This window comes from Lipotes vexillifer, unplaced genomic scaffold (assembly GCF_000442215.2).
Source record: "Lipotes vexillifer unplaced genomic scaffold, Lipotes_vexillifer_v1.1 scaffold1227, whole genome shotgun sequence".
Taxonomy (NCBI): domain Eukaryota; kingdom Metazoa; phylum Chordata; class Mammalia; order Artiodactyla; family Lipotidae; genus Lipotes; species Lipotes vexillifer.
The window spans coordinates 737,277-764,359 of NW_006790683.1; the positions used below are offsets into that span (position 1 = coordinate 737,277).

The following is a 27,083-nucleotide window of genomic DNA, read 5'->3' on the forward strand; positions in this document are numbered from 1 at the left end:
ACAGAGGTTGAGGGATGAGGTAGGTGCATATGTTAATCATGTATATTATGCATTATCTAACAGACTTACAGATATAGTTCACTAGGTTGATAGCACTTGTCTATACTCTCATTTGTAGTTTTTTTTTTCCCTGAAAGATGAGACTTGGTAATTCTTAAATATTTAAAAATTCTTAAAAATGACCCAAGTCCAGGTATTTTCATATTTTTATGTATTCTATGCATTTACAAATTTTTATATAATTGAAGTTAGTTTGCTACTGTTTTATGTTCAGTTATTTTCACTAAACATTTTATCACATTTTGTCATTAGCCTACCAGGTCTTTGTAATGATAGCATTTAATGGCTTTTCTGTGTCCCATTTTGTCATAGTACAGTTTCAGTTAAATGCTTTTCTTTGCATCGGGCATCTGGTTTGTTGCCTTTTCTCTATCTACCATGAAAGATTGTGCTGCAGTGAATCACTCTGGGTATAAATATATTTTTACTTCTGTTAAACTGTTTCCTGAAATAAATTCTTGAGGGTAGGATAATGGATCAAAGGGTCTGAATATCTTCATGGTACTTCTCATATGTGTTTACAGTGTTACTTACTGTGTGGGTTCATATATTCGCTGTACTCTGTGCACATGTCAGTCTTTACCTATTTTAAAGCCAGAAGTAGGAATCTGGAAAACAGTCTCATTTTGTTCTGCCTGTGTAGTTCTAATGCACTGTGTAATTTCAGTTACACAGTAACATAGTAAAACTTCTGTAGACATTTGCTCAGCTTTTTTTTTTTTTTTTTTTGCGGTACGCGGGCCTCTCACTGTTGTGGCCTCTCCCGTTGCGGAGCACAGGCTGCAGACGCACAGGCTCAGCGGCTATGGCTCACGGGCCCAGCCACTCCGTGGCATGTGGGATCTTCCCGGACCGGGGCACGACCCCGTGTCCCCTGCATTGGCAGGCGGACTGTCAACCACTGCGCCACCAGGGAAGCCCTGCTCAGCTTTTAAAAGAATATTTTTATACATATTAAGGCATCAGCTATAGTTAATTAAATCTGCTTTTTATTTTTCTCCTATGAGGTTTTGTTTTGAGCATAGCTAGTGAAGGGGGGTTGACCTGTGTGATTATTGGGGTAGAGAAACCTTGTCAGAGGGGTTACTTCCTTGGGTTTATCTGTTAATTGTTGCCCCACAGAGTATAAGAAAGAAGGGAGCATTGACACCAGAATCTTTGTCCCTTGCTCTCACTATGTTCCACAGGGACAGTATATGTTTCACCTGTGACTTTCAGATGACCTCTCTGCACATTTGTTTCCAGGGATTTGGGGGAAAGTGGAAAGAATCTGGGCTTTGGGGTCCTACACAATAAGTTTGAAATCTCAGTTTGCCTCCTATTAGCCATGTGACCAAGGAGCAAGTTAGTTATCTTCAAATCTTGATCTCTCCATCTGTAAAGTGGAGATAATAATACTTATCTCTTAGACTTGTATAGTTTAAGAAGTAATATTTATAAAACATGCAGTATTTAGTTTATAAGTACTAATGGGGTGCCAGCACTCACATGCACTCTATATATACATACTCTAATCGAACTTCACCAGTTTGGCATGAACCTCATGTAGAGTTTTAGTCTAAACACATTCTTTTAAGCCTTTTTTTTTTTTTCTCTGCCACACCTCACGGCATGTGGGAACTTAGTTCCTTGACCAGGGATCGAACCCATGCCCCCTGTATTGGAAGCACGGAGTCTTAACCACTGGACTGCCAGGGAAGTCCCTTAAGCCCTTAATTTTAAGGTCATGATTTTTAGCCCTTGGTGAATCTATTGTGTTTCTCCCTCACTTTTTGATTTTGGGGAGTAATTGCGATAAAATTAATATCTAGTATTCATTGTATTCTCTGTCCCATACACTCTGGCTAAGCACTTTATATGTATTTTACATTATCTCATTTAAACCTAAGAGCGGCCTAATGGTGATGCTGTCATCTCCATTTCGTGGGTGAAAAAAATTTAGGCTCTGAGAGATTAGGTTAATTACTTAAAGTTACACAGCTAGTAACTTGCCTGAGGAGCTAAGGGTAGCAAACCAGTTGTTTGCTGCCAAAGTCCATGCTCTTTACTGCCACACTGTGTCAACATTGTCAAATTTTTGAGTTCATAGAATAATCTGAACAGATTGTTAAAAATGACAGAAACACAGGAACTGGTAACCATGGTTGGCTCCAGTGCAGACATCTGGGTGGTTCAGGGGAGAAAGGAAAACGGATTTTTCAAATAATACCCTATTGTACCTTATAAATTTAGTACTATTTGCATATATTACCCTTCTTTTTTAAATTAATTCATTTATTTATTTTATTTTTGGATGCGTTGAGTCTTCATTGCTGTACATGGGCTTTTCCAGTTGCAGCGAGCGGGGGCTACTCTTCGTTGCAGTGCATGGTCTCATCACGGTGGCTTCTCTTGTTGTGGAGCACGAGCTCTAGGCACGCGGGCTTCAGTAGTTGTGGCTCGCAGGCTCTAGAGCGCAGGCTCAGTAGTTGTGGCTCCCGGGCTTAGTTGCTCCGCGGCACGTGGGATCTTCCCGGACCAAGGCACGAACCTGTGTCCCCTACATTGGCATTCTTAACCACTGCACCACCAGGGAAGCCCTATTACCCATTTTAAGAAGGGATTTTAAAATATTTTTAATGCACAATATCCAGCCCTTGCTTCAGAGAGTCTTACTCAGTTTATTTCAAGGCCAAGCATCCTCATTTTTAACAACCATCTCAGGGAATTCTGATACAGATAGCACAGGGGACTGTGCTTCAAGAAATCCCAACGTAGCGGGCATAGGTGCAATAATTATGTCAAAGGAAGACCTCTTCTGGCCTTAGGGAAACACGGTGATGTCCATAGCCATCTTTACAATACTCCCAACTGTCCCTTTTCACATCTCTTGGGTGAAGTGACCTTGATGCTACAGTTGTTTTGAGATTAGGGGCTGTCTTGCCTCTTCTGTTCAAACTTCCTTTTGGTCTTTGGTAATCAAATATACCTGAACTGTACATTTCCCATCTGACCTTTTAATATAGGTTTAATTCAGTTTTAATAATGTCTCTGACATGGACCTGTGTTATAAGAGGTCTGTCCTTAGTAGGCTTGGCTGACTTTGGTATGAGAGTGTTTATACAAATATGTTTTAGTTATTTTCTAGTGGACTCTGACGGCAAGGTGGTGACTAACCAGGAAGGCGTGTTCCGCAGCAATTGCATGGATTGTCTGGACAGAACTAATGTGATCCAGAGTCTGTTAGCTCGTCGTTCGCTTCAGGCCCAGCTTCAGGTACAAATGCTTTTTTTCTTTTATCAGATAAACAATATAGCAAAAAAGAAACTTCAACTTTAAAAACCAATAACAAGAAACATTCACATGCCCCCGCCCTAACCCAATTCTTTTTGGTTTTGTGTCTTGCCATCCGTGGATGTATACTTTGTCCATAACCATGGTCAGTGTATGTACAGTTTTAAATTTTGCCTTTTTGCTCTAGCATTATATGTGATCATAGTTTTTTTTTTTTTTTGCGGTATGCGGGCCTCTCACTCTTGTGGCCTCTCCCACCGTGGATCATAGGCTCTGGACGCACAGGCCCAGCGGCCACGGCTTACGGGCCCAGCCGCTCCGCGGCACGTGGGATCCTCCCGGACCGGGCCACGAACCCGTGTCCCCTGCATCGGCAGGCAGACCCTCAACCACTGCTCCGCCAGGGAAGCCCATGATCATAGTTTTTAAGAGGTGCATTGTTGTGCTATAATTTACTAAGCCATTTAGGTTGCTACATTTTTGGCTTATAAATAAGACTATAGAGAATATACCTATGTATATTATTATTAGCTTGAATTATTTCCTTTGGGTTAACTCCTGGGTTGAAGAGAATATATACTTTCCAAGAGGGTTATACCAGTTACCCCTAAGACTAGCCAGCAGTGAAAAGTGAATCTTGGCCAGCATTAAATATTTTTATTTAGAAAGGTTTTATTTCTTCTTTAGTAGTACAGAATAGTACCTCAAAAGTTGTTTTCGTTTGCACCTTTTTTATTGTTTGGCAAGGGATATTAACTCCCAGGTATAAAGTTTCTGACACAGCTTTACTTTACCAGTAAGACTGTTGTTGAGAAAGAATAGGTATAAATATTTTGTTCTCTTTATATTTGGAATTAAAAATATGTATATCCCAGATTTCCAGATCACATTGGCATTTGTTGTAGGGAGCAAACAAAATGCTTCCCAGGTGGTTTCCTGCCTAAATAATTTGTAAACGTTCAACTTTGTTTATGACAATTTATGGGACTCAGGGAAGAATTATGGAGGGAAAATACCTCCCCAAATCCTCAAGTAGGACATACCAAAGGAGTGGTTGCCCTCTTTGAGCATTCTCTAGCTTGTATGGTACTGTGTCCTTGTCAGTCTGTTGGATTTATTGTACTTCAGAATATATTTTTCAATAGAAACAATATTAGGAATGGTTATTTTCAAGGCTGATTAACAGAACTCTATTTAACTAGGTTCTGTAATCTGTATTTAACTAATTTACATGCTAAAAATAGTATTATAAAACCTAACCAACCTTCACAGAGTCTTTGGGCAGGAACCTCTCTAGCCTCAGTGCCAGCCAATGTGGGGACTCCAGTTGTGCCTTTCCCCTTCCAGCGAGGGCAGGTCACTGAGCGAGGGCAGGCCCCATTCTGAGGGAGAGAGAGCGAGATGTCATTTGAGCTGAGCAGTGAAGATGGTGGTTCTAAGAGGGTTGCGGGTTCTAGACAAAGACCAAGGCAGGAGTTCCTAATCTGTGGTCAGTGAACTCCAGTGGGGAGTCCATAGAGAGCTTCAGGATGCCCAGGAGTCCTCTGAGATTATATGCAAAGGGCTGTTTGTGGGGAGGTAGGGTAGGTAGTATTCATCCCAATTCTCAAAGGGTCCCAGGGTTAGGGGATAAGTTTGGAGGTCAGAAGTCTGGAGATGGTGAATTGTGAGGAGGTAGAGGGGTAAAGTCAGTGGAAGGTTGGGGGCGGCAGGAAAGGAGGTAGTAATGGCTGGAATTCTGCAGCAGCCTTCCCTCTCCCCCGTCCTTTCCCTTCTGCCCCTGTCTCTGAGTTTACAGTCTTGCCACTGTTCCTGCGGTGCTGGGGCTCAAGGGAGAGTGGGGGCTGTGGGCAGAAGGAAGCCCAAAGAGAGGCTTTTGCAGCCTGGCCTGAGCGGGAGAGTGCTGTGGTCCCCACGTACAGGGAAAGCATCTCCCACCTACAGCCAGTTGACAAGATGATCTGGGGACGGTGCTTTTTCTTCCTAAGTCATATGTGCTGAAATCTGTCACACATAAACGTAGGTATGATTCTTATTCCAGAGACTAGGAGTTTTGCATGTGGGACAAAAGCTTGAAGAACAAGATGAATTTGAGAAGATTTACAAAAACGGTAGGTAATTTCTTTAACAGAGGCAAGGTTACTCAAAGTTTGAAATAAATATTTTGGATTTAGAGCATTGGTTGTTATTTTAATCATTATCAGCTGATTTTTACTTTTTCTCACAGCCTGGGCTGACAATGCAAATGCTTGTGCCAAACAGTATGCGGGAACTGGTGCCTTGAAGACTGACTTTACCAGGCAAGCCATGCTTTAAAATCACATTCCAGACCAGTGGTTCACAGTTCTGGTGCATAGTAGATCACTCGGTCAACTTTTAGACAATAGCAACAGCAAACCACCAGTGCCTGGGCCTCATTTCAGACCGGTCAAGTCAGGACTGCAGGGAGATGGGGCCCAGGCACTGGTGTCTTCTTAGCATCCCTGGGTGATTCTGATGCACAGTGGGGGTTGAGAACCATGGCTCCTTAGCTTTTCTCAAAGCTTACTGTGCACCTGACTCACCCCAGTCCCACTCAGCAGGTCTGGGGCAGGGCCTGAGATTCTGTACCCAGGTGGTGCTGGTGCTGTTTTCAAGGACCACACTGGGTAGTGAGAGGTTAGGATGTTTTGAATTTGTTACACATGTGGTTGGGTCTTTTTCTGCTATATGGGTTCCCTGGGAGCAAGATAAGCTTTCTAGTCTCTTTGCTGTTTCATGCCACTTAACCTGGGCTGTGTGTTTCTCTTCTTATTTCTTGTCTTTGCAAGTGGAACTGAGCGTTTTTCCTCTTTGTGCCTACTTTGGTAATATTTTTGAAATAGGATACACATTTCTTGGACCTGATATTGGTTTCTTTTGTGAGGTGTCTCCTTCATATATTCAGGGATGTTTTTTAAAAAAAATCTTTATAATTCACCTATCTCCATACCACATACTTACTGGCTGTAAAACAGTGTGAGAATTTTATATTTTTGCATATTAATGCATAATTACATTAATGCATAATTGCATATTAATGCAAATCTGTAACTCAAAACTTAACCTCATATTTAACCAGAACTGGGAAGAGAACTCAGTTGGGACTTATAATGGATGGCTGGAACTCACTGATACGGTATTACAAGAACAACTTTTCTGATGGATTTAGACAAGTAAGTTTGTCATTTGATGCTAATTTTTGGTCATTAGGTGGCTGTATCTTTGTACTGTTCTTCAGTAATATAATCATATCTAATTTGGGAGTTACTAATTTCCTTTTTTTCTCTTCTAGGATTCCATAGACTTATTTCTTGGGAACTATTCAGTGGATGAATTAGAATCTCATAGTCCTTTAAGTGTTCCAAGGGATTTGAAATTCCTGGCTGTAAGAAACGTTTGTGTTTTTCAAGTTGTTAAAACATTGTGTCTGAAGGTATAGATGGTGCCAACTCCCCTTGATATAAAACATTGTATGTTGTTCTAAATGGAACATAAATATTTAAGTGTCCCCAAGGAGCAGATCAGGGAGAGGAGTAAAATAACTTTGGAATGTTTGTCTTCTTTCAAACTTGACTGTCTTTGGCAGATCCTTTTTAAGTGAGAACACAGACGCAAGGGGAGTGTGAGGGTTTCTCATTTCCGGAGGCTACTCCCCTGTGGTTCAGGGATTGCCAGAGGCAAACTTATGACCTGGAAGTTGACTCCTCTGTTCACAAGACTTTTCAAGAGCCTCTGGGGTCTCATTCCAGTGGGCAGGGTGTCCTGGAGTGGAGGGGCCTGGTGTCTGGGTTCTCCTCTGGGCGACCTCCCTCTGCTTAGCACTCCCTGGTTTGGAGCAAAGCCATGTTTTTTCAGATCTTTTAACCTGTTCGAAGATTTGGGCAGTTATGATCAAAACTCTAAATAATGATGTTTTGCTGAAAGAAAGATACTTTGTATATTAGATTGCAGAAGGGTTTTCTTCTCTTTAAAGCAAAGCCTGCATAACTGATTGTACAACCATTGATTAGCATCTTATGTGATGGTTTTTCCTTCCGTTTTCTTTTCCAGTTGCCTATTATCATGGTTGTCGCCTTTTCCATGTGCATTATCTGTTTGCTTATGGCTGGTAAGTCTGCCCTTGTTTCACATTCTTACAGTCATTTCTTAGAATGTTGAACTTTCCTGTACAGCGTCTTAAGTTTGCGCCTATTCAGTACTTGATGTTTCCCTATTGAATTGAATGAGTAAAGTGGGCAGGTGGGAGGATTAGTCCTTAGATGTGACAGAAGGAAAAATGTATACTCAGTAGCTTGATACATTTTTTTTTCCACTTAAGCTTTTTAAAATATTTTTTTCTTGCTATCAAAGTAATACATAGTAATTACAGAAAATACAGTTGGGCAAAAAAGAAGATAATGTTATTTATCACCTTGCCTTTCAGAGATAAGCTAATTACTCTTAACATTTTGATGTTTTAATCTTTATAAGTGTGTTTTTTTCAAAAGTGAGATACAAATATTTTTGTAATCTGTTTTTTCAGTGAGCAATATAAATATTTCCCCACGTTCTTTATTTTTAATGGCTGCACAGTATTCCATTAATGGATGTATAATTTATTTAACCAACCACCTATGTTGGACAAATAAATGTTATTATAGATTAATACATTACTTCTTAAATTTTAATAGCGAAATTGCCTAAGAACCTGAGCTAACAAGGTCTTTATTGGTTTTCTTTTCTCTCTCAGTGTTTTCCTGTGTTACTAAGTTAATGGAGACATTTTCATCTTAAATGCATATTAAGTAGTGTTCAGTGCTCTGGGAGTTTGAGTCTGTAACACGTTGCATTGTGCCTCGAGGTGCAGCCTTGGGTACCTCCAGTCACATCCTCTATCCTGAATTCGCTGGGCTGACATTTCTCTGCCTGGCTGACTTCTGCCATCCTCAGGCTCCCCTCTCATGAAGTGTCTCTCTGTTCTCCCACACAGACCTCATCTCCCCCTTTCTGATTTCCACAGCATTTTGTGTACCTCTCTTCTAGCACTTTCAAATTCTTTTAATCTTGTAAGCACCTAGGGATTTCTTCTTCAGAGGCGCTGTACTCTTTGGGGTCCCGAATGCACCCAAGGTGTATTTCTGTTTGTGTGGTAGTGATTTGCATACTTATTCGTCTTTCTCACTGAATCAGCAACTTTTTGAAGGCAGAGATGGTGTCTTACTCATTGTTTTACCTCCTGTGTCTGGGATACAGTTTTGCCCTCAGTAAAACTTGGCTGAATTAAGGACTCCTCACCCCCCACACCCCACCCTAATTCTGCCAGCTTCTTGAAGGGCGGCTCAGAACCTGTTCATCTCTGTAATCCCCTCAGTGTTCAGCATTGTAGGTAGTCATGACACAGGGAGGAGCTGTCTTCTTGTTACTCTAGGGCAGGGGTTAGCAGACATTTTCTGAAGAGTCAGATCATAAATATTTTAGATTTTGTAAACTACATACAGTCTCTGTTTGCACAGTTTGTTTTTACAGTTCTTTAAAAATGTAAAAACCATCACAGTGCAAAAACAAGCCAAGGACTCTCGAGTGCAGCATCACTGTGTGGCATGACTAGGGGGTCTGTGTCACATTTGGGGCAGGAAGGAAGAGGACAGGACCAGCTGGCATGTGCTGCTCACGGTTCAGTTCACACCCTAGATCCTTTGACTTCTTTCTTTAAAACATTGCCCATTGGATGCCATTTTCTGGGAACCACTCCACTGCTGAATTAGTTTTGTTATTTTGGTCTTTTTATATACTCACATTTCCCTGTGGAACCTCTGGAAAGGCAGGGAAGTCAAGACCAAGACTCAGCCTGAACAAACGGACCATTCCTTTGGGGAGTGTCCCAAAGTGGGCTTGTGAGGAACTGCTTTTTTCTTTATCCAAAAAGAGTTTTAAAACCCAGAGCTGTCAAAATTAGCAATTGTGGAAATTTGAGTGTTTTCAAGTGAAAAGATACTGGACGCTGTGGATAGTAACATCTCATGTCAGTTAATTGTTGTAAAGTAATGATCTTTGTGGTGTTTAGATATGACAGTGTCTGGTTTCTAGCCCCTACTTTGGTATTTAAGAGGAGAGCAAATAAATGCAAGCATGTTCTCTGACAGCTTATTAGGAAAGTGTCTACACCCTGAGTTTCCTTTCAGGCGTGCCCTCTTAACTGGCTGTTGACCTCTGCATGTTCCCCTGTCAGCAGGTGAGGCCAGTACTATTGCAGGAGAGAAGCAACACTGGGTTCACCTGTTCAAGGAGGAGAACAAAACAGACCCTTTCCCACTGGCCTGCTGCTTCCTTCACGTCCTCTAGACTTTGAAAAATAGTACATATCAGGAGAGTTGTGTTAAATATGTTGTATTTATTGAGTTTTGTTTTATACACTTTATTTTTTATTTTTATTTTTTTGCGGCACGCGGGCCTCTCACTGCTGTGGCCTCTCCCGTTGCGGAGCACAGGCTCCGGACGCGCAGGCTCAGTGGCCATGGCTCACGGGCCCAGCCGCTCCGCGGCACGTGGGATCTTCCCGGACCGGGGCACGAACCCGTGTCCCCTGCATCGGCAGGCGGACTCTCAACCACTGCGCCACCAGGGAAGCCCCTATACACTTTAATACATAACTTTTCTGAAGCATGTATATTTGTAAAGTTATTTTCCATAACAGAAAAACCTGAATGAACTTTTTGGCCAAGCCAGTATTTTTTTTGTGTAGGCATTTTGGTAGTAGCTGATACGTGTCACAGATAGGACTATGAGCTAAACTATTAGTAATAATTTCTTATAATATTAAAGTATATCATCTGAAACTAGTAATTACTATTTGCTTGATATAACCTGAAATTAGTTTAGTCAAGTGGTTCTCAAAATGTGGTCTCTCGACCCGTAGCATCAGCATAATCTGGGAACTTGTTAGAAATGCAGATTCTTGGACGCCACCCCAGGCCTGCTAAATGGGACAGACACTCTGTGGTTCAGCCCAGCAGCTGATTCTTTATCAAGCCCTGAAGCGGATTCTGTTGCCAGCCAGAGTTTGAGAACCACTGGTTTAAACCTTAATTGAGAGGTTCTTTTATTTTTCCTTTGGATGTGTTTGTACACTTTAATGTTGTCAAGATGTGCTAAACGGCTGAAAGCTGGATCTAGTATCAATAAAATGACTTGTTATTTATCAGCTCTTTGTTTTTTAAAATCAACAGGTGACACCTGGACAGAAACACTGGCATATGTGCTCTTCTGGGGAGTTGCAAGCATTGGAACATTTTTTATTATTCTTTACAATGGCAAAGATTTTGTCGATGCTCCCAGATTGGTCCAGAAAGAAAAGATAGACTGAATTTGTGTCTGTGGAAAGCGGCTTGGCTTGGAAGATTCCATTATGCAGAACTGGAGTCTTTACTGACCCGCTTTCCACGTCAGCCCAAGGTCTTTTTAAATCCTTTATCCAAAAGCACATCTTGCGCTTTGTGTGGGGGTGATGACTTAGAATTGATCTGATGTTACTGCCTTGATGATCTCTTTACTATTGGGATGGTTATAATTTGAAGCTATTCTGTAATTAAAATGTAACCTCAATTCAGCTCACGGAATGGAAGGAATCATTGTCAATTTAATCAGCTGTGGCAGAATAGGTAAAATATATTTTAAAAAAATCTCGCTTCTTTCCTTATTTAAAACAGTGAAACTATTTTTCTAGCTCAGTTTCTTGTCACTGTAGAAGCAGTTGCTGTTAGCAGGCACTTTTCCATATGCGTCTTTGGACTTTTCTTGAGTTTAATAATAAGCTAACTCTACTCTGTTTATCAGATGTCTTTCACATACATCAAGTAGTTGGACGAAATAGTCTGTGACTACATGGTAGGAAAGAGGAGACCAGGGTCTGGTGGTCCTTTGGAGCTTCAGTTGGGCTGCCTTATGAGTTCAGTCAGCTTGATTTGTGCAGTTTTAAGTGTGAGGGAAAAGGTTCAGGTGTATTTTATCTTTTTTAAAAGGTGTAAATGAAATCAAAGAATGTGAAGTCTCTCTCTTATGCTAGAGGTCCAAAGCCGCCTCTGTTTTCAGGATTGCCCCAGTGTGGAGAATGCCCTTGGTTGGTCAGCTCCTTCCTTCTGGACCTTTCGGTTTCTTGGGGGTCTTTCATGGAGACATGCAGGCCTCTGAGCGGGTCTTGTGCTGAATCCAGTGTTGCACTTGGAGGCAGCAGCTGCTTTTCCACGCACGGTAGTGTCAATGCTTCTCCCTCTTTAAGGGTTTTTGTTAGCTGTCAGTAAGTCTAAAATTTAGTGCTTCCAGGTAGTTAACAGCTCTCCAAATCAAGGACCAACTTTAATTTATGTGAAGAAATAAATCTGAAAAAATACACTCTAGAAGCTGTGCATAGTTCTAATTATAAGTCAGACTGTATATTCAAATTGTAATTATGAGGTTTAAAAATTAGAAAAGTATGTAAGGAAGTATAATTGCCACTATTTTAAAATAGTTCAATTAAATACTGCTACAATATTTGTGTTGTGCTTGAAAATATGTACAGTTTTTTCAATGGTAATACCTTTTCCTGTCCTTAAATATCTCTAAAGAGCGCCTTGATTTTAACGTTACCTTTTTTCCAACATTATCTTTTATAAACATTAATAAGAGTTGTTGCTTTTAGAAACTCTAAAGGAAATAATAGCTGGAAAACCCTCTGTAGCTTAAAGTCAGTCATTAAAACTCACAATAGGGTAAGTAATTAGAACTACCTACTCTTAACTTGTAAATAAGCATAATTCGTTCCAAAGAGGAAATATCGAAACTTAGTTCATGTCTACTGTAATGTATTACTCAGATGCTACTGGGCATTTCACATTAAGAACTTATTTCAACCACCACAACAAAGACCAAATCTGAACTGCTGATGTGGCTGTTTTGCAGTGAATGGGCTAATGTTGGTGTGTTAGATCTTAAGGTATCAATATTTCAGAACCCTGCAATGATTATATTTCTAAATTCATGTACTGTCCATCCGTAAGTGAAAATAAAATGTCATATTCTTTTCTAACTAATGTTGGTGTCATTCCTATACCTTGTCTTACAAAGGGATGTTCTTTTTTATAAAAAACATGCAAAGCAATGTGTGGTCATTATAGAAGAATTAGACAATGTAAGTAAGCAAGAAAATGAGTAGCTTCTGAAATTCTACTTTCCAGTTATGGCCACTTGAAAAATTGTGTTTATCCTTAAAAATTATTTTTCAGTTACAGATATTCCAGGGGAATATTTAGTACAGTGTTCATTAAAAGATGTCCCCTGTATTCCCACCTCCAAATTGTAATTTCTTTTTCAAAATGATAGAGGCTCTCCACCAAGCAGTGGGACAATATGCTTATTAGAAAACGTCCTCTCAGGCCACAGGAAGGTGTCAGGGAGCCCGAGGGAAGTGCTGATGTAGACACCTCGGTGCCTAGGAGACCCTTGCACGTGTGTGTGTGGTGTGTGAAGGGTGTTTTGGGGGAGAAGTGGCTTAAACAAGGGTTTGGGGTTTTTTTCCTCCAGCTTGCCTAAGAGTCCTGATGTCAGATGTTTTCCTACTACAGATAAATTACAATAAGTCTTTAAAATATTATGTTCTTTGGCACATGGACCTCTCCACCTTGGCAGCTTGGTTCACCAAAGCCAGCAAGATGGAAGTCACGGTCTTTTTTAACCTAATCTCAGAAGTGTCATCCCGTCACTTGTGCCGTATTCTATGCCTTAGAAACAAGCCACTAGATCAGCTCACTCGGGGAGGGGATTACACAGGGCATGAATACTGGGAGGTGGGGCTCGCTGGAAGTCTGTTCCCACAGCCTGTAAGGAGAGAAAAATCCAAAATCATGATTCAGAGCTGGTGCTGGAGGGAATCGGGTGTTCCTGTGTTGTGCCTTTGAGGTCTTTTGCCTGTTTCTGGTAGATTGCTTGTCCTTAAAGATTTCTGGAATTTTTTATATTGTGGAGAGTCATTCTTTGTTGCTTATATGTACTACATATATCTTCTTCTAGTTTGTGGCTTGTCTTTTCATTTTCTTGTGGTTACTTTTGGTGAAAGAAATGTGTAATTTCAATGGTGTTGAATTTACCAGAAATTTCCTACCATCCCTTGTGCTTGGGTAACACAACATTGCTCAACTCCAAGGGACTTCTTTTCACATAATTTTGCTTTTTCATATCAGGTCTTTTCTCCATTCTATAAAGTAAGGAGTGGTCTGTGTCAATCCAGGTAGATCAGATTATGCTGCGGTAACAAATGATCCCCAGATCTCAGTGGCTTTAAAAAAATGAGGATTTATTTCTCACTCATTCTGTGTATCCTTGAAGGGTCTGCTGCAGCTCTGCTACATGACATCTGCATCCTGGGACCCAGAGTGACGGAACAGCTTCACACAGGAACATTACCAGTTGTCCTGGCAGAAAGAAAAGGGAGACGTTTCTGCTTGAAGGTGACAGTCTCTTCTGTTCACATTTCATTGGTCACGGCAGGTCGCATGGCCGTACTTGAAGCGATGGCGGGAGGAGAGTGTAGCCCCTGGGGAGGGCTGTGCGCTGTCATCCGACACAGGCTCCAGTTTTCTTTTCCCGCTGGGTTAACGGGAAGAGCCAGCAGGAGCCTTCCCGACTCCCTCGTCCTGCTGTGCAGTGCCGCCACTGTCACACATCAGGCTCCCCTCCACTTGCGGGGTTTCGGCTTCCTGTTCTGTCCCGTTGGCCTGGGTGTTTTCGCTGCTGAGAACTCTTCCTCACGCAGCCGTGTCTTGCAGGATGGCCTGGCTCTTCCCTGAGCTCTGGGCCCCCAGCTTCTCAGTCTGTTCGGCAAAGCATTTTCCTGAGTGTTTGGAATAACACGAGTCCTGTGTGCTCAGAGCTGTTTTTTGACAGTAGGGATCTGGTGAGAACCATTTGGAAACATTGGGTTAAACACAGTCAAAGACTTGTCTCAATTCTCGGACTTGTCAGAGGTTTGACTCCCCTAGAGGGTGTGTGCAACGCAGCAGCACCCAGACTTTTTGGTCTGTGGAATTTTTTATTCACAGAGCATCTCAATAGGACCATTCTGTGAAACTGATTTTGAATAAGGCTCGCATGAGGGTGAGCACTCTGGCCTTGGAGTTAAAGAAAACATGGGCTCTAATTTATATTTGGATCTCACTTGTGTGTTGAACTTGGTCTCTGAACTATAAATTCTTGGATTCTCATCCATATGGCAGTTCCCTGCGATAACACATGCACACGGACACACCCCCCTGCTGAGAAACCCAGGTAAATCTACAGGCGGGAGCTCTTCCTTGATGTCCAGCTCTCATCCTCTGTGTTGGACGTCACGCAGAGGCTCCATAAGTGGGATTTCACTGCGGGGGTGGAGGGGGAGAGACAATTAAAAGGAGTTGTGACATGTTTAATTATTACCACGAATGCCCTGGTCCTGCGTGAACTGGTCAGATGGCCTGTTTGTTCTTAGCACTTCCCTTTACAGATTATTCTGAGCATAACTTTGTCTTTGCTTTTTTGTTTTAGCCAAAGGCCCAGACGTTCGTCTTTCTTCACCGTTTTCAGTGATGCGTGCCTGTTGCCTGTTTATTTTTCTAGCTGTAGGAAGCTAAAGTCTCATCTATTAAAATATCATGTTACATTTTATGTCCTAAATTGAGCTCCTATTAGATTTCGGTTTAAACATAGACTCTGAGGTTAGGAGAAGTAGAAAGTACAGGTTGTAAGTCATGTTTAGGAGAATTTAAGAAGTCCTTCTCCTGGCCTTTTGGGAGCACACATTCTCCTGGGTTCTGTCCAGCTTTACTCACAACTCCATTGCCTACTGACGTCTCCTCTCTGCTTTATCCCTGTTCTAGTTATCTATTTCTGGAGAGTAATCTCACAGTGTTGCAAGTTAGGAATGGAGCCTGGCACAGCTGGGTGATCTCTTCTGTTCCAGATGGCACTGACAGAGGTCACTCAGTGATACTCAGCTGACAGAGGGGCTGGTCTCTGGTCCGCGCTGGTTTGGTGCTGCACAAGGGTGGCTGGAAGGTGGACCAGCTGGTTCTGTGAGCTGGAGCACCTCCATATGGCTTTGCAGCACGGCAGCCTCAAGGTCGTAGGACTTCATACCTGGTTGGCTCACGGCGGCCGGAGTGAGTGTTCCAGCAAACCAGGTGGAAGCTTGCATGTTATGATCTAGCCTCTAATGTCCAGTGGTGTCCCTTCTGCCACATTCTGTTGGTTGGAGCACTCACAAACCCACTCAGATTCGGGGGGAGGGACACAGACCCCCTCTCTCTCAATGAGAAAGATGGAAAAGAACCTGTGGCCCTGTCTGGACACATGTTGGATTTTTTTGCAGGCTTTGGTCCTAAGCCCTCTTCTCCATGTACACACTTAGCCCAGGTGATGTCATTTAGACCCATGGTTTTAAAATAGCATCTTTATGCTGTGACTCCCAAATATATATACCTCTAGATCGGACCTTCCCAAAAGGTTCAGATTCTAATGTTCTGCTGCCTACCTGATATTCCCACCTGATTCACAGGCATCTCAAACTCAGTACGGTCCAGCAGAGCTCTTTTTTTCTCCCCCCAGAGCTCTTGATTTATATACTCTGCAGACTGGTTCCATGCCGAGTTTTCTTCATCTCAGGAAATGCCACCAGCATCCACCCAGTAAGTCAGACATTTCATCCCTCTCCTCTCAACTCTGTATCCAGTCCGTAAGCAAGTCCTGGCAACTCTCGCATATGCCAAAATATAACTCACACCCACCTATTCCTCTCCGCATTCATTTCCAAGTCCATGCCACCATCATCTTTCCCAGGGACTTACTAAAGTAGCTCCTGGAATAATTTTCCAAGGTCCCCATCTTCAACCCTCTCCAGTCTGTTCTCCACAGCTACAAGTGATCTTTCAAGTGTAAGCTGGATGACGCAGGGCCCCACGTTAAACCCTCAGGTGAGATTCTGTTGCTCTTTGGAGGAAACCGAAGCTCTTTGTTGTGGCCTACAAGGCCTTATATGACCTGGTCTCTGCCCACTTCTCCAAGCCCATCTCCCATCACTCCCGTCCCCAGTCCAACCACAGGCCTCCTTTCTGCTCCTTCTCCCCTGAGGGCCTTTGCACTGCCATTGCCTCTGCCTGGACAGACCTTCCAGCAATTCCAATAACTAGTTCATTCTTCTTCAAAATTCAGTCCACGTATCTCCTCCTCGACCACCTGATTGAAGCACTGTCCCTCTCACACCGTCACTTGGCCCATTTATTTCCTTCTCAGAAAAGATCACAGTCTGTAATTATATCATTTGTTATCTGTCATTGTCTTTTTCCCTTCCAGAATCTAAGAGCCATGAAGTCCAGGGACCAGAACTTTCCCCAGAGCCTACACAGGGACTGGATTGTAATATACTCCATAAAGGCTGATCCTGTGCAGGTGGGCAATACGAAAGGACACATGATTCACATGTAAGAGACTGGTCAGAAAATTCTGGTTGAGGATTTCATATTTGTAGACGTACTTTTTGCCTTGCAAAGGATTGTTGAAATCGCTCGTTTTTTTTCTTCCTCTGATTGGATGCTGAGTAGAAAATGGTTGGGTGAATTAATTCTCTTCCCCAGCTTTTCTATCTATAAAGTGGAACAGCCATAAATTAATTTTTCTATGTAAAATAACTTTTACAGAAATCTAACACAATAGTTGACACGCTCTTTCCGCCCCCAGGACAGTTCTGAGGTCACACCCAAACCTGTTGTGTGGGTTCCCATGGCCTCAGCCAACAAGGGATTCTGAGGTGGGCAGACTGCCCAGGGCACCTCTCAGAAGGGTTGGAAAGATTCTGCAGCAGTTCGGGAGAGCTCACATTCTGTTTAAATCCAGCAAATTAGAATACATCTGAAATACCCAGGTGATTTCTCTTTTGGATGCTACCCTTCCTGTTTCATGTGATCTTCTCATGTGATGGCCTTCATACACTGCATTGGTGCGGTTTCACTGCATGTGAGGAAGCAAACATAGAGAAGGCAGTAGAAAAGAGACCAGATGGATTCTCCTTTATTTTCCTTTTTTTTTTTTTTTTTTTCAAAATTAGCTAGTATGTTTACATAAGGAGGGAAAATCTTATGTTGAGAGGTCTCAAAACAAAACTACATCTCATAAGTGACCAAAAAGACCTAGAGATATATTTGTTTAGGGTTTTATTTATGACAGTTGCTGAAAAACAAATATTTCCCTACCTGATTCTTTAGAACTAAGAGTAGGTGTGTTTTTAGTATAATCAGAAAGCTTTCTGGAGTCTGTGTCTGGCTCTAATGTCATTGTACTGCTAAGGGCACAGGGATGAAACGTGCCTCTTTCTCTCCAGCTTATTGGAAGAGGGTGGACAAATGTGAAGATGACTGCTTTTATGCAGTCCCTAGAAAATAGTCAAAGAATTCAGAGAATTTTTTGAAACAGGACTGAGGATTACTGTGAGATGTTCTGCTCTTCATGCAGTTCTCAGAAAGCAGAATAAAACTGAACCCAAGCTGGAGACATTTTCATCTGGAGCACATTAGTCTAGAATAATGGGACTTCATCTATTTGACTTCTGTGAGCAAATATTATTCTGGAGAAGTAACTTTTCCATACAATTAGAAATGCTCAAAAGTGCTTTCAAACTTTTAAAGGTCACTTTCGATGTAAGTGTGCCTAAATGTATGACACATTTTCCTTCTCGCTTAAATAGGGCCCTGATTCTCAGATTTGGCAGGTTCCAGGGCGTGGCCTGGACACCAGGAGTTTTAAATGCTCCCGGGTGGTTTGAATGGACACCGAGGTGGAGGACCACTGAAGTACGGCAACTGTGAATAAAGAGCTGCTCTAGAACAACATTTGTGTCTACGCTCCTGAGGATACCTAGCATTCAGGGCTGAAATACCCAGGTGATGACCAGCCCCCGAGGGGCGGCCCCTGTTGTAAGACAGTGACCAGGGCTGGGGGCTCGGAGACTGTGACCCGTAAGGATTCAGGAACAGACTCTGTGCTGTGTATTTGCTGTTGAGTGTGCTCACTCTCCAAGCCTTGATAGCTGAGGTTTTGTGACACCGAAGAACCCTCTGATGAGAAATCGGAGGACTGACTACTTGTGGTAAGTAAATGCTGGTTCATGCATTTTAAAGCCAAGTGATTTTTTTTTTTTTCTTTTCCATTATGGTTTATCACAGAATACTGGATATAGTTCCCCGTGCTAGGGTAGGACCTTGTTGTTTACCCATTCTACATGTAATAGTTGGCATCTGCTGATCCCAGCCTCCCAATCCATCCTTCCCCCCACGCCCCCTCCTCCTTGGCAACCACACGTCTGTTCTGTGTGAGTGTGTTTCTGTTTCACAGATAAGTTCATTTGTATCATATTTTAGATTCCACATATAAGTGATATCGTATGGTATTTGTCTTTCTCTTTCTGACATACTTAGTATGATCATCTCTAGGTCTATCCGTGTTGCCGCAAATGGCATGATTTCATTCTTTTTTATGGCTCGGTAATATTCCATTGTATATATGTACCACATCTTTATCCATTCATCTGTTGATGGACATTTAGATTGTTTCCATGTCTTGGCTATTGTAAATAGTGCTGCTGTAAACATAGGGGTGCCTGTATCTTTCTGAATTATAGTTTTGTTTGGATACATGCCCAGGAGTGGGATTGCTGGATCATAATGGCAACTCTATTTTTAGTTTTTTGAGGAACCTCCATACTGTTTTCCATAGTAGCTGCACCAGTTTACATTCCCACCAACAGTGTAGGATGGTTCCACTTTCTCCACACCTTCTCCAGCATTTGTTATTTGTAGACTTTTTTAAAAAAATTTTATTTATTTAGCAGGGGCTACTCTTTGTTGTGGTGTGCGGACTTCTCATTGCAGTGGCTTCTCTTGTTGCAGAGCACGGGCTCTAGGCGCACAGGCCCAGCAGTTGCAGTACGTGGGCTCAGTAGTTGTGGCTCACGGGCTCTAGAGCGCAGGCTCAGTAGTTGTGGCAGACAGGCTTAGTTGCCCCGCAGCATGTGGGATATTCCCGGACCAGGGCTCGAACCCATGTCCCCTGCATTGGCAGGTGGATTCTTAACCACTGCGCCACCAGGGAAGCCCTATTTTTAGACCTTTTTAATGATGGTCATTCTGACTGGTGTGTGACATTTTGATTTGTAGTTTTGATTTGCATTTCTCTACTAATTAGTGATGTTGAGCATCTTTTCATGTGCATGTTGGCCATCTGTATGTTGTCTTTGCAGAAATGTCTGTTTAGGTCTTCTGCCCATTTTTGGATTGGGTTGTTTATTTTTTGTTGTTGACCTGTAATGAGCTGTTTGTATGTTTTGGAAATTAAGCCCTTGTTGGGAACATCATTTGCAAATATTTTCTTCCAATCCATAGGTTGTCTTTTTGTTGTGTTTATGGTTTCTTTTGCTGTGTAACAGCTTAAGTTTTGTTTAGGTCCCATTTGTTTATGTTTGCTTTTATCTCTGTTCTCTCGGGAGAGTGACCTAAGAAAACATTGGTACGATTTATGTCAGAGAATGCTTTACCTATGTTCTCTTCTAGGAGTCTTATGGTGTTGTGTCTTTTATATTTGTCTTTAAGCCATTTTGAGTTTATTTTTGTGTATGGGGTGAGGGTGTGTTCTAACTTCACTGACTTACATGCGGCCTCTCCAGCTTGCCTGACACCAAGTGGTCTTTTTATGGGCATCAGGTGAAGCTGGAAGTTCAAGACTGCCTAAGACCTTTCTAATGCCTATTTCTTGTTATAGGGAAGTTTATGGCATGAAAACGAAGTTTTAAAAGAAAAGCCATCTCTAGCTGATGTCCCAGGTGAATGTGTATGTAAGTGTCTTTAAAGATGTCTGTACAGCAAACCTACTCAAACTTTGTGTGCTTCACTGAGAACACGGAATTCAGGAATATTAGAGCAGTAAGGGACCTCCTCACTTCCGGGATGACCTTGACCTACTTATTGCAGTTAAAAGACAGGAGACGTTCACAAGGTGGACTAATGCTGTGTCATAAATATGGTGTCTTCACTTACTGGGTGTTCTGTTTGAGAGCTGCCTTTCTGTACGTTTTAGGAAACTTACGTACAGATAATTTAAAACTAAGTTATGGAGTTGGTCATCATGTCCAGATATAACCTTAGGTCTATGGGAAAGTTAGCTTCACTTTCATCCTCATAGAGGCTCTGGCAGCTTTTCAGTGCCGCGAGACACCAGGGCCGAAGGCGGTCTGGGGTTGTTCATAGAGAGGACTGGTCTTGGACCCACTGAGAAGCCTCAGATTAGGGAAAAGTGACTCCTTTTGTGAGCTCCAAACAAAGGCCTTCTTTCTTTATGGCCAGTCGATCCTATTAGCAAAGGAGAACACAGTGATTGCAGGTTCACTGTGACTGAAAAAAGAACTAATTAATTTTGCATTGATGACATTCAGATTAGTCATTTTAGTTAAAAAACTCCTTTTAGTTAAAAAACTCCTTTTCAGAATTCTCTAAAAATGAATGCCCGCTAGTGTTTTGGGATCTCACCAGAAAAAATTCCTTAAATTGTATCCCATAAAAACTGTAGTCAAATTTCAGCTCCCGCTGTGCCCTACTTCTAGGACTTTGCTAGGGTCAAGCAGTTGTCTTAAGACTGGCTGTGAGAATTCTGCCTCCGTGGTGACAGGGAGGAAGCACCGTGCGTGACTCTCGGGGTGGCAGGTGGGGGTGTGTGTCTTGCTGAGGGAGTAGTCTTTCTTTTCACCTTCCTAATCCTTTCTAGACTGGAGAAGACGATGAGAAGGCGATGGGCTGAGTGCTTCCGGAGTCAGTATTGCCAAAAGCAGCCGAGGCGGCTCCATCTGTACGTAAGTGGCTGTAAGATAGCGAGCGGTTGACGGCAGTCTCGGCGAAGCCCAGCTCTCAGGCCACGGAGGCTGTGTCTCCCCGCTTGAGGTGGCGCACGATGAAAGTCCCCAGGGCCCCCAGGGGGATGCACATGGTGGAGGAGGCCACGAGCAGCCCAGTGATGGCCAGTGCATAGGGGGGGTAGTCCTTGGTCACAAGCTGGCCCTGGAGAAGGAACCTGAGTGTCAGACGAAAGAACCTCCCGTGCGGAGACCTTCTGAGGGCACCACCCCTCCGGGCCTCAGGCCCTCCAGCGGGAGGAAGAGAGCATCTGCGGCCGGGCATCCTTACACCCGGGGCCGCTCCAGCTCTGCGTGCAGGTCACTAGTGGCTCTGCTGGGCAGACTTTGGAGCTACCTGGAAAGAGCAACCATGAGAATAATCCAAGGCTTATGTTCAAGGCAGCAGCAGGGCACCTAAATGTAGGGGCTACCCTTGCCCAGTGCTGTCCAGTACAGCAGCCACCAGGCATAGGTGGCCACTGAGCACTGGGAACGTGGCCGGTGATGTGCAAGAAGTGAATTTTAAATTTTGTTTAATTTTAATGAGTTAAATTTCAATAGCCACATGTGGTTTATTAGCTTCTGTGTCCAGCAGCACAGCTCTCATCTCAGGAGAAGTGTTGATGGACCTCAGGACTTAGTTGGAAGAATGATGGATGTTTCCGTAAATGCAGAACTGATGAGAAACCAGTTGAGGCCCAAAAGCCAAGAAATGCTACACTGCCTTTCCACAAAGGAACCAGAGGACAGCTGTCAACGAAAGCACGTACGGTTTGTAAACCAAAATGCCACACGGAGTGTGGCCGCGGGAACCAGCCCACAGACTTCTGTTGCTCGTCTGTTACTCATTGTGTTCTGTGTGACGAGTACAGGAATTGGGAGGAAACATAAATGAGTTTAGCAGTTTGACAGCATAATCCTGGGTCTGCTGAATCTGATACATATTTGGTGCTTGTATATGCGCTACATTTTTTTTAAGGAATTCACTGTTGTTTGTTAATTGCATTTTCCAAAAGTATCAGGCTGCATGGACTGGAGGAAACACCCTGCTCCTCCTCTGCGCCGGGTGGGAAGTCCTGCTCGGCACCACTGCCAGAACCAGACGCGGGGGCGCCTTCCCAGCCATGGTGCAGCATGGAGTGTGTGGAATGGAGCACGGGCCCTGGGCACCCTGTCTGCGCACACACCATACGCTCAGGGGCAGCATCTTCTACCCACAGGGAAAGAAATCCAAATTGGCCAGTTGTTGTATTACTTTCCTATTGAGAGTGTGTCTGTGCAAGGACAGCCAAGGCTGACCCTCAGGCCCGGTGCAGTGATACGGCTGTCCAGGTGGTTAAAACACTGATGTGCTGCCCTCTGCTGGGTGAGCAAATGCAGCCCAGCCTCCTGAGTGCCCCACTCAGTCCCCCGTTCTGTCCTAGCAACTCCAGTGTAAACGCCAGTCCCTGCCCCACCCAGCTCCTCAGGGGCCACGCCCTCCAGCCTTGCTTGGCCTTGCCCGAGTGGCCTCAGTGGACCGAGGCCACCAGGAAGTTCTGGACGGAATCTCACTCTCTTCACTGCAGCCCATGTTGAAAAACTCAGAGCCCAGCTCCGCTCTCCTGGGCTGAGCATTTTTACATACCTGGGTGATGTTTCCATGTTGTGACAAATAACCTACCCCCACCCTGGAGAGAGTTCCTTGGTTTCAGAAAACTAGAGGCCCGTGCTCGTGGGTGAGCCTGGGGCCCGAGACGACAGATACCTGGGAGGCGTCCCAGGCTTGGTACTGCAGGGTCCCTGTGATGATGTAGTCACTCAGGTAGAAGACAAAGAGGCTGATGATGAGCAGCGGGCTCACACCGCCCCACATGGCCTTCCAGTACCAGTTCAGAGCGTGTCCAGTCATAGACTTAAGGTCGCTTTCAAATCTGTTTGGAGGTGGGGAGAGAAAGCTTGGATTATCCATGCTGTTGGCGCCAGGCAGTCCAGGCCACACCTCCTCGTCTGCTCAGGAAGATTCTGTGCTGGGCGCCACTGATGTCTGAACACGACCACTGGGCCGTCTCTGGGGGGCAGGGAGGGGAGAAGGGCTGAGGCCGCCACAGAGGGGGCAAAGCAACCACCCATCGGTGAGCGGGCATCAGAGGCCATCCTCCTGGTGCCGGCCTTCGGCTGGAGGTGGCTGCTGTACACCAGAGGGCCTGGCGGGACGCCTGTGAAGCCAGTCCTCAACACCAGGGGACCCCGAGGGCAGCCCTGCTCCACCCCTCCCACCCTGCTGTCTGTCAGCAACTCTCCTTCCCCCTAGAAACGCCCCCACAGGGGAATCACTTTTGTCCCCTGAAACCGGAGCAGGTTTTCTGGGGTGGAGGGAGGGCGCACCAAACCTGAAGGAACCAGAACCTTGGCCCTGACCCACTGGAGCTGGCATGGAGTGGTGCTTCCCAAGTGTAGCAGCCTGCAGCCCACCATTGTGATTCCCATTGTCTGTGGGCTCTTTTTTTTATAATTGACTCTTCTACCCGAATTTAGCAATAGCATGACAATATCCGTTTTACCATGGATTGGATAGGCTAATCGTATCTTTCTGCCACACACGAATGAGTGTGGAAAGTATCTCAGCACTTTGGGAAATGCTGACCCAGCCACCTCTCCGTTGCCCAGGGGAGGGGACCGAGGTCCAGGGCTGTGATGTGACTTGCCTGAGGGCACCCAGGTAGTGGCCGACCCAGGCCCAGCATCCAGATTGGTGTCTTACCACCAGTCCAGGGCCTTTGAAACTGCTCCCCACGGCAGAAGAGGCAGCCATGGGGGAGGGGAGGGGGCCGGGTGAGACTGTCACAGCGGGAACCACAGCCCCCACCTCTCCTGGACCCTGCAGAGTGTCCATCACCACCTGCCCCCACTGCTGCCACTGACCTAGCAGGACCCTGGACTGTAGACCACAAAGACCCAAGTGCATAACGTGAACACCTGGGACCCTCGAAACTACATGTGGCAGAAAGTGTTGCGAGGCATGGCCTTCACGGGTGGGTTTCCTGGGCGGCTGGCGGGGCAGGCCTCCTACCTCCTCAGTCCGTACAGGTAGCACACGGCAGCCGCCTCCACCAGGACAATGAGCAGCAGGGGCAGCGTGGCGGCGTAGTCGTTGAAGATGTCGAACCAGTAGTTGCCGGCCTCCATGGTGAACACCAAGCCGATGGCACAGCTGACGAGGCACACCAGACCTAGGAGCACAAGACCGCCTGCTCACCCGCCTGAGACCCTGGCCTGCGCACCCAGCTTTCTATGGGGCCCAAGAGCCCCGGACCCTGAGGAGGCACTGGCCGTTCGGTTCATCCTCATGGGCTGGGGGAGCCTCTCTGCACGTGTGTGCCACGTGTGTGTGTTGGGCAGCGTGGGGCAAAGGTGTTGCGAGGAGTGTCAGCAGGACTTCCTGCTGTTAATTCATGGAGCCGTCCAGTAGCGGGGAATCAAACTCGGTGGAAAAGAGAAACTTGTAGGCGTTGCTGTCTAGGGGACTCTCACCCGATCTATGGGTCTGGTGACTTTATCCCAGCAACTCAGCCACTGAGCGAGCTTATGGGAAGTGAATCAGGGGAGGAGATGTGAGCTGCAGGGCACCCCTCACAGGACCCCCTAGAGAGGATTCACATCTGACCAGAAGAGAGGAGTAGGGAGGGCAAGAGAAGAAACGAATGCTTACCCAACTGCTACTGCGCCCCAGGCACTTGCCAGGCAGTGGAGCCTTTAGCCTCTGGGGCAGGTTATCAGGAGCCCCCTTCTACAGAGGGGGAAGCCAAGGCTCAGAGATGTCGGGTAACTTTCCCAACATCCCACAGCACAGAAAGAAAGCAAGTTGGAATTCAGACACAGGCCCTTCTCTGTCTCCAGAACCGAAGCTCTGGCCCGTCTCTGCTGCCTCCCTTGGGCACCCCACAAAGTAGTAGACTCTAGTAAAGCTCCTGCCTGCCCTTTCCATGGCCACAGCCTACACCACCAGCCAGTGAGCCCCACTGCTGTCCTGAGGCGGACACAAGGAGAACAGGCTCTGTGCGGGAGGGGAGGCTCACATAATGCTGGCTCCTGAGGGCAGGGAGGCTAAGCGCTGCTAGCCTGGAGAGCTTTGAGGGCCGTGTTGGGGGCTTTGGCCTTTGCCAAGGTTGGGGTGACCACTTCACTCCCCTGTGATGTGGAGAACCAGATGCATGGGGTGAATCACGTGTACCAGGTCCCAGATTGCCCGAGAGGAGAGAGCCATGGCAGGACCCCCGTGAGGCTGCTGCGGCCTCTCGCTGAGCCCGCAGCCCCTGAGGAGCCTCCTCCCTCTGCTCACCTCGCCGAGCCCCCGCCGCCTTCGCTGGCCCGCTCACCTGAGATTGCCTCCTTGGGCAGGTAGCTGGAGATGACCTTGCTGTCGGTCAGAGGGGTGAGGATGGCGGCCGTGTTGCCCAGCATGCTTCCAATGCCCAGCAGCAGCAGCATGAAGAAGTAGAGCACCGACCACAGCTGGGACGCCTCCATGTTTTGAATGGCCTCCGTGTAGACGATGAAGGCCAGGCCGGTGCCCTGGACGGCCTGCCCACGGGATGAAGACACCAGTTACACCCCCGGGGCACTTAGGACTTCTTCCCCAGGCGCTAAGCTACGTGGGGAACCTGAGAGTCAGGCACGAGAAGCCACATTCTGAGGTTGGATCTTCTTCACCTGCACCCCAGACCACCGAGGGTGAGCTGGGCTGGATAGAAATGCGAGCTGTCAGGAGCCCTTATTTGCAAAGTGTGAGGAGACACCTCGGTCAGCTTGGAACACTGAGTTCCCCTCTCCTGCCCCAACTCACATCATTATGGATAAAATATAGTAAAATAATGGTTGGATAATTTCTGCTTCCTGTATCATGACTGACTGGGTGTTCTAGGAGCTGAGATAGTGGAGTCACAGCTACAGGAGCCGGAATGGTGGGGAGCTGGCCTGGCCGGCAGGCAACCAACTGAGCAGAGCTGCTCAGGGGCCAGATGCCTGCGGCGGTAACGCTGTTGGAACTGTGGAAATAGAGCCTCAGCTCCTGGTCGAAAGGGCTTGTGGGTGGGTGGGTGGGGGTAAGCACCCCCGGGCTGCCAGTAGCAGAAGCAGCAGGAGCAAACACTGGGGAAAGCTTCCATTGCAGGTCTGAACTGGGTTACCTGTAAGACCACGAGAGAGGATCAAGCGGTGAGCTTGCAACCCGAGATTTATAAACTGACCAGAAAACATGCCACTATGAGTGAAGAGTCAGCAGCAATAAGAACTAAGATTTCAGCACCCTTCCCCTGGAATGGCAGATTTTGGATTGTCAGATTCAAAATATAGGTCAGCTCAACAGCATACCAATGGGGACAATGGCATTCATCCGCCCTGGGTGCAGACCATAAGGGAGTGATCACTTGCAGAGAATTTAAAAACAACAGAACCTGCTAAAGGTGGCCTGCTTTTTATTACCATGAGCCGACAGTGCTAAACAGTGTCACTGATAATACATGCCCCCAGAAGACGGCTGGGATGCAATAAAGGTGAACAAATAAAATAGCAAGCATGCCGGTCAATACAGACACTGTTGTATAAAATAACAATAGCATCCAATTTATCAGTTTAAAAAGAACTGGGGGCTTCCCTGGTGGCGCAGTGGTTGAGAGTCCGCCTGCCGACGCAGGGGATACGGGTTCGTGCCCCGGTCTGGGAAGATCCCACATGCCGTGGAGCGGCTGGGCCCGTGAGCCATGGCCGCTGAGCCTGCGCATCCGGAGCCTGTGCTCCACAATGGGAGAGGCCACAACAGTGAGAGGCCCAC

General features: G+C 45.4%; 2 protein-coding genes across 4 annotated transcripts in view; one reads left to right on the forward strand and one right to left on the reverse strand.

Moving 5' to 3' along the window:
* Positions 1-12,397, forward strand: part of SACM1L (SAC1 like phosphatidylinositide phosphatase) — a 58,685-nt gene extending 46,288 nt beyond the window's left edge. The window contains exons 14-20 of one of the 2 annotated variants that reach the window (XM_007463900.1): positions 3,177-3,315; positions 5,375-5,444; positions 5,561-5,633; positions 6,434-6,527; positions 6,647-6,739; positions 7,405-7,462; positions 10,560-12,397. In XM_007463900.1, coding sequence (XP_007463962.1) covers positions 3,177-3,315; positions 5,375-5,444; positions 5,561-5,633; positions 6,434-6,527; positions 6,647-6,739; positions 7,405-7,462; positions 10,560-10,696 — 664 coding nt within the window. In that variant the 3' untranslated portion in view covers positions 10,697-12,397. The remainder of the gene's footprint in view (positions 1-3,176; positions 3,316-5,374; positions 5,445-5,560; positions 5,634-6,433; positions 6,528-6,646; positions 6,740-7,404; positions 7,463-10,559) is intronic. The other variant, XM_007463901.1, reaches the window with a different exon arrangement.
* An 8,773-nt stretch (positions 12,398-21,170) lies between these two features.
* The window catches only part of SLC6A20 (solute carrier family 6 member 20), a 39,189-nt gene continuing 33,276 nt past the window's right edge, over positions 21,171-27,083 (reverse strand). The window contains exons 8-11 of one of the 2 annotated variants that reach the window (XM_007463903.1): positions 25,630-25,834; positions 24,324-24,483; positions 23,019-23,184; positions 21,171-21,434 (exon numbers count right to left, since the gene is read on the reverse strand). In XM_007463903.1, the coding sequence (XP_007463965.1) occupies positions 21,285-21,434; positions 23,019-23,184; positions 24,324-24,483; positions 25,630-25,834 (681 nt within the window). In that variant the 3' untranslated portion in view covers positions 21,171-21,284. The remainder of the gene's footprint in view (positions 21,435-23,018; positions 23,185-24,323; positions 24,484-25,629; positions 25,835-27,083) is intronic. The other variant, XM_007463902.1, reaches the window with a different exon arrangement.